The sequence below is a fragment of the Austrofundulus limnaeus genome, unplaced genomic scaffold (genome assembly GCF_001266775.1).
Source record: "Austrofundulus limnaeus strain Quisiro unplaced genomic scaffold, Austrofundulus_limnaeus-1.0 Scaffold1967, whole genome shotgun sequence".
In the NCBI taxonomy this organism is placed as follows: Eukaryota; Metazoa; Chordata; class Actinopteri; order Cyprinodontiformes; family Rivulidae; genus Austrofundulus; species Austrofundulus limnaeus.
In genome coordinates, this window is record NW_013954369.1 from 14,471 (window position 1) to 22,349 (window position 7,879).

Consider the following 7,879-nt stretch of genomic DNA (forward strand, 5'->3'; position numbering starts at 1 on the left):
GATATCGCACAGATTGCACATTGATATCGTAATCATTGCACGTTGATATCGCACAGATTGCACATTGATATCGTACAGATTGCACATTGATATCGCACAGATTGCACATTGATATCATACAGATTGCACATTGATATCGTACATATTGCACATTGATATCGTACATATTGCACATTGATATCGTACATATTGCACATTGATATCGTGCAGATTGCACATTGATATCGTACATATTGCACATCGATATCGTACAGATTGCACATTGATATCGTGCAGATTGCACATTGATTTTGTACATATTGCACATTGATATCGTAAATATTGCGTAAAATATTCTAAAAGCAATTACACCACATCTTAAATCTTATTAGATAATTTTTTAAGTTGTTTTGCTTAATTAATAATTGCTCTGTTGTATTTTTCGTAGTGTATAATCTCTTATTTTGCCAGGTTGAGGATCTGACCTCTCAGCTTGTCCTTTTGCTAAGAACCCTGTGTGCCTCAGCTGCATGTGAATAAAATGCAACAAAATCTACTTTGGGTTTGGCTGGTCTCAGAAAACAGCCCTCAGATAAATAATGTCAGAATAAAAATGTCAGAAATAAACAGAAAGCCGTGTTTTGCAGATCAAAGGGAAGCAGGGGCCACTCGAAATGCTCGTGGTCATGACATGCTGCCATTCAGTCGTGCCACGTCTGCTTCTAATCCCACCCGGGCTAATGTGTGGAAGAACTGGAACGTGTGTCTCTTTCTGCAACTATTGCTTCTCTGTGCGTTCTTGAGCTTTTTGGGGTTTGCTTGAATGCACATCGGTGGACGTGTGTGTATTTGTGTTGACTTAATGCAAGGATTCATGATTGTGTTAAAGAGGTGGTGGCGGGGAGGGGGGTGTTCTGTCACTCAGACCTCCACATCCACTCTTAAAGAATCAATCTGCAACCTTTCAACACAACTGCTTTGGGAATTCAAATAGAAAAGGCCCTCTTGACCTTTTCATAATGCCACAGCACATGGAGACCACACACAGCACACACAAGCTTTGTAAATTACCGATGGCTGTAAAATGCCACGCACTGCAAGTAGGTAATGAGGTAGGATCACAGCGGAGGAGGCTGGGAAATGTCCACAGTGACTGACGATGGCGTAAACTGGATTAGCTTTAATTCTGTTGCAGCGGAGCGTAATGTTCAGATGACCTCCTGAGACGAAGGCAAAGGTTACAGAAATGTTTGAACTGATGCAGGCCTGAGAAAATACTAAAGACTTTTTTATTACTTTGCTTTGAGCACATTGGGGTGTTGTCTCATCAAAACATGTTTAATACAACACCCAATTTATATCTAAAAGAAAAAATGGCTTGTTTATGATGAATCTCTTGCTCACTTTGAGACTCTGTGTGCAGCTGTGGGGTGCCATTTGTAAAGTTACACAGTCAAAAATTACCACCAATATTTTTTGTTTTATTTAGCCTTTTATAAGAAAAAATGAACATACATTTTTCAAAGTCAGTTTTTCACCATATGATTTATACAGTTATAAATGTCATAGTTTATAAACTAAATATTAACTTACAAATTAAATATGTAGTTAACAAGCTAAATATTTAACTTGCAACTTAAATATTTAGCTCAAAACTAAATATTTAACTCACAAGTTAAATATGTAGCTTGTTAGCTAAATATTTAATTTGTAAATTAAATATTTAGTTTACAAACTGACATTTATAAATGTATGAATCATATGGTGAAAAACTGACTGAAAAATAAATCTGTTCTTTTTTTCTTATAAAAGGCTAAATAAAACAAAAAAATTTGGTGGTAATTTTTGACTGTGTACCTTTACAAATGGCAGCCCATATGCAGCGCACAGATCTGTTGATCTTTAGTTTTCTTCTACAGCTGATCACGTTTTAATCCTCATGTTGATCTCTTTGCAGGTACTACGCTATCTGCTGCCAGCCTTTAGTCTACCGCAACAAAATGACTCCAATGCGAGTAGCTTTGATGATTGGGGGCTGCTGGATTATTCCCACCTTCATCTCCTTTCTGCCCATCATGCAGGGCTGGAACAGCATCGGCATTGACCAGTGGGTGAGTTCTAAAGTGTGTTATTGTAGAAAAAGTGTTTGTTTAGACCAGTGGTGTCCAAAGTAGGTCCACAAGGGCCGGTGTCCTGCATGTTTTAGGTGCTGCCCTGGTTCAATGCAGGTGAACCTAAGTAGTGCTTCATTAGTAGGCCTCCTCAGTTATGCCATCAAAGTCTGCAGAGGCCTATTAATCAGGCATTCCTTAGGTTCAGCTGTGTTGGACCAGGGCAGCACCTAAAACATGCAGGRCACCGGCCCTTGAGAACTGACTTTGGACACCACTGGTTTAGACGATTTACAGAAATATAACCAAGCATTTTTAATCTCAGCATCTACACTGTCTGGTCCAAAAAGAAGTTGCCACCAAAAACAGGTTACTCTAATATTTGGTTGGACCTTTATCTTTGATTCTGGCACACATTCTCTGTGCCATTGTTTGGATAAGCTTCTGCAACGTCACCAGATTTATTTCCACTATGATCTTGCATTGACGACGGTAGAGTCTGACCTTCTCCATCACATCCCAAAGACTCACAGTGGACTCTGTGGAGCCAATCCATGAGTGAAAATGATTTCTCATGCTCCCAGAACCACTCTTTCACAATAAGAGCCTGATGAATCCTGGCATTGTCACCTTGGAATATGGCCGTGCCATCAGAGAAGGAACAATCCATTGATGGAATAACCTGCTCATTTGGTATATTCAGGTAGTCAGCTGAACCTAGACCTGATCAACTGCAGGAACCCCACATCATAGCACTGCCCCCACAGGCTGTACAGTAGACACCATGATGGGTGCATCACTTCACCTGCCTCTCTTCTTACCCTGATGCCCCATCACTCTGGAACAGGTAAAGACTAGACTCATCAAACCACATGACCTTCGTCCATCGCTCCAGAGTCCARTCTTTATGGTCTCTAAAAAAGTGAAGCATTTTTCCAGCTAGYTTCACTAGTTTTCAGCTACACAGCTGTTCTGTTCCAAACCTGAGTACCCTTCGCATTGTGAGTGTGGAAACACTCTTACTTTTAAGTGTTTACCAATCACGATCTTTCAGGATTTTTTTTCCGGACACATTTCTTCCTCTAACATGATGGGTCCCCACTACCCTTCCAGTTTTTAATAATGCATTGGACAGTTCTTAACCCAATTTTAGTAGTTTCTACAATCTCTATGATGTTTTCTCTGCTTGATGCCAATGATATGACCCTTCTCAAACAGACTGACATCTTCTCCACGACCACAGGATTGGYCTTTCATGGGTGTTTAAGAAATGAGAAGCAACTCATTGCACCAGTTGGGGTTAAATAACTTGTTGCCAGATGAAAGATAAATGCCCAGGCACTAATTATCCAATAGGAGGCTCAAGTCTATTCGCTTATTTAAATCCAGGTGGTGACTTTATTTTTTGGCCAGGCAGTGCATATTGCAGATTCTTGTTGATGGAAGGTAGAAAACATTGTATATGAAGATCTTCGGAGAAAGTTTGTGAAAATAGAGAAGGAAAAATCAGACCAGAAATGTTTTACATGAACTATAAATGCTTCAAGAAACTCAGTGTTTTATTTCTGAAACTGGAAGTTGGTTCCACAGGACTGACCTCCGTTTGCAGAATCAGAGAGAAACTTTTATGGACCTGACTATAAATCAGAAAAGACCCCTGTTACAAACAAATTTCCTCTTGAAATCAATACCCAAAGAGAAGCTGAAGTTTGACTGAATGCCAATCCAAATTACATCCCAGCTGCCTGCTCAGTTTGGCAGCAGTAAACACACACAGAAACACACCTTTCCATTTTTTCCTAACACACACCATCATGATTTTATCACAAGTGGAATCTAAAATTAACGCTGTGCAGTGGCTCTCCGTGGGTCTAATTAACGCTGTTTGAATATTCTGTAAGGCCAGTCAGTTCTGGCACAAACCTAAGCTCCGAAAAACACAACAAAACAACCACAACTGAGGTGACAGGAGACAGGCTCGGTTGCGTCTCTGTGGTTGTTTGTGCTGGCCTCTGCTGGTGTTTGGGCTTTCTAGAATTCCAGCTCTGATTGAGCAAAAACACAACGGCTTTACCCGAATCCACATCACAAAAATCAACAAGGTTCGGGTTTTTAGGGTTCTGTAAGCAAGTGTGACACGATGACAACATTTTACTGAACATTGCATGAAAATATAGCAGCTGTCAATAAAGTTGCACTTTTTAAATTTCACATTATATTACAGGAGTTAGCAAGATATGTATGAACCACCAGTAACAATTTAACTCTCACAAGAATCAATGCTTGGACATCTATAGCTCAGTCGCATTTGGAGTCTCATAAATTTTACCATTCTTATTAGGGATGCAAGTTATCAGTTAATGAATTCAAGTTGATTGATCTTGTCGATTGACTAACGATTAATTGATAAGCGGACATTTTCTTAAAAATTTGACATTTCTCTTGAATCAAGGGTCGTTCTATAACATGAAAGGCTAATTTTGTACATGTTGAATTTAAAAAAAGAAGTACATTATTATGTTTTAACAACTTATTGTGCCAGCTGTTTTAAACACCGACTGAATAAATAAAAAATTGTGGATTTCTCACACATTATTAAACTCGGACATATTTAGAAAATATAACAAAACACGAATCTATTAGGTTGCTAGTTGAAAAAAAAAGAAAAGAATAAAAAATGTAAAACACTTAACCCACCCTGAGCAGAGAGATGTACAACTATCATTTAAACACAGGGTAACATTTTAAGCTATAGATTAACTAAAAAGCAAATTATAAACAGTTACTGTTCATTAAATTAGCTCACTGACCRGGTTACGTCACATAGATGAGATTACCTTCACGTTAATTATTTGTTTTTGTTCTTTCACTTGAGTTAAAGTCAACAGGAAGAAGCTAACATTAGCTACAGTTGGGGCGCCGGAGGCGAGGAAAGGTGAAATTTAAGCTACGTTCTAGGGTTGGGTTTTCGGAAACTACCTGGTGGATCGTCACCAAATTGCAGAAGGTGGATTTTTTTCGGCACCTTTTACRACCCAGACTTGTCCCCGTGGTCCTACGACCTTTCGTGTGGATTTTAGCTACCGGGAGGGAATTGCGTTCTGCCGCTCACATATGTTAAACAGGGCCCGGGGAGAGGGGCTAAAGTGCAAGAGGAGTGGGAATTGGCCCCACGGTCCGGGACTTAGGACCCGTTTTACGTGGGACATTTGGGCATACATTGCATTCATATTTTCCCCTGATTTTTCCCCATGCAATTGGAGCGAAGTGTCCGGGGCCCCTGCTCCTGTTCCCAGGGGCCCAGACCAACAGGAGCTGGACTCACGCATCAGACATTTTCCATTAATCAAATGGAAGTAATTTTAATCTAATCCTAGTGCTGGGCGGTACGACCCAAATTTTACATCACAGAATTTTCAGCTCAGCCTCTGTGCACCAGTCAAATAAACCCCAGTACAAAATCACTTCCCCCGGGCTTTTCACAATAAAAGCACGTTAAAGTCTCCATGTATTAACGTCACATTAAATCTAACCGTACACGTCACCAAAGAGTTGTTTACTACATTCAGCGATGGTGAAAACAGGACTTTTGTTTTTACGTCCATCAATATTAGAAGTGCAATCGACACCCACCGCCAGTTATTCCTACAAGCTGCTTCAACAATAACATTAGCTTGCTAATGCGCAGAGTGGTGCTGCGAGGAAAAGTGTCCCCCRGGAAACAGTTCACTGGTGTGCCACGAAATTTTCAGAACTTGATCAGGCTATTTAAATCGGTATGTCTGGCATTCCGAAAATTTATATCACAACAAAAATAAAAACTGGTTTTCGACATGAACCGGTAAAACCAGTACTATAATACACCATTATTCGACATTTAATCACAAGTCAACTATTTGCAAAGCTAATTCTCATCTCTGTCATCCTTCATAGAAGGTGACCTATGACCTAATATGATAAAAGGTTTTGTATTGGTAGAATTCCAATGTGGAGGCAACTCCTATTGGTTTTACAGCACCTGGTATTCCCAGGTGGTCTCTCATCCAAGTGCTAACCCTGCTTAGCTTCCAAGACCAGATGAGATCTGGTTCAGGGTGGTCTGGCCACTAAAAAGGCAGAAGGGAATGCTAGCCCCTTGATTTTATTTTCCTGTTTTTGTCAGATTGAGGAAAGACGGCGAAGCAGCAACTCCACCTCCTGTGTCTTCATGGTCAACAAGCCATACGCCCTCACCTGCTCTGTGGTGGCCTTTTACATCCCCCTGGTCCTCATGGTGCTGGCCTACCAGAGGATCTACATCACGGCCCGAGCGCACGCCCTGCAGATCAGCATGCTGCAGCGGGCCGGTGGCGCCGGAGCCAGCACGCCCGGCACTTCCGGCGCAGGAGTGGGTGCAGACTCTGCTGACCATCAGCGCAACCACCGCATGCGGACGGAGACGAAGGCGGCAAAGACTCTATGCATCATTATGGGATGTTTCTGCCTCTGTTGGGCGCCGTTCTTCGTCACCAACGTGGTGGACCCGTTTATAGATTACTCAGTGCCCGAACAGCTGTGGACAGCCTGCCTGTGGCTGGGTTACATAAACTCCATGCTGAACCCCATCCTCTACGCCTTCCTCAACAAATCCTTCCGCCGTGCCTTCCTCATCATCCTGTGCTGTGGGAGGAAGAGGTACCGCAGGCCGTCCATCATGGTACCGAGTACTACCTGTACGGCCACTCAGATCAACGGTTCAACACACGTACTCAAGTAAGTTCTTTAAATCTTTATTTATTCATTATTTTTTGTTTCCAGCTGCTGAAACTGCTGAGCATAAACCTCCTCGGGGGTTCTGCTGAATTTGAGACGGAAAACTTTTCTGTCTGGTGTTAACTTTTTGTTATTATATTGTGAACGACATTTGCTCTCGCATTAAAACTGCTGGATTTACAATTCAAACTACAATTAGTGAGGCCCAGCTTTAATAGCTAGTGAAAAAGTATAAAATATAAAACTGCATGCCAGGTATAGGAAAAAACTGTTTTTCACAACAGTTGCAGCACAATTTGACTTAAAAATCAGATATATTTAAAGTCCGACAAACTGTAATTTGCATTTGACATAAATCAGAGTACATATTTTTGTATCTTCCATTTAACAAACCACTGTGTGTTGATATGTGCACATAAATACATTTAAAGTATTTAGAGTACAACTTGAACTTCAGTAAAGTTGTGTTTTCAGATTGTTGCTTCGGTTCTGACAGATTATATTTGAACTTTGATTGCACAGATTGTACTGTTTGCATTAACTGGTAAAAAGAAATAAATATTTGTGTGAAAAAACAAAGTTATTTCAGGTCTGAGGTAGAGATATTTCTAAGTATTTAAATGTGCCACGAACCACTAGTTTCCAAAACTTTCATCCAGTCATGTTTCATAAATAATATGTGAAATACGTTGTTGCCAGGTAAAAGTCTGTTTTTGTGTCTTTGTGAGAGAACCTTATCTTTGGTAAATAATGAATTTTTTTGCCCAATTTTACTCTTTTACTCCCATTTTTTATTTTATGAAAGATTTCAACAGTCAACATTTATGTGATCACATAAAAGTAGCTAAATTATACATTTCAAAAAGTGTGTACTCAATAACCTCTAAGCATAGATTTAATTATGTAAATGTTTTTAACTCAATTTCCTAATTATCATTTATTTTATTTTATAAACATGTAAACAAAGGAGCTCATAGATTTATGCTCGTCCTAAATGTGCATACCTCTTAATTTCAACGTTTTTTGCACATAATGAT

General features: G+C 40.0%; 1 protein-coding gene across 1 annotated transcript in view; it reads left to right on the plus strand.

The window, feature by feature from the left end:
* htr4 (5-hydroxytryptamine receptor 4) overlaps positions 1-7,879 on the plus strand; it is a gene marked incomplete at its 5' end in the record, with an annotated part of 26,129 nt that overhangs the window by 11,663 nt on the left and 6,587 nt on the right. The window contains 2 exon segments of the mRNA XM_014034098.1: positions 1,937-2,090; positions 6,253-6,842. Coding sequence (XP_013889552.1) covers positions 1,937-2,090; positions 6,253-6,842 — 744 coding nt within the window.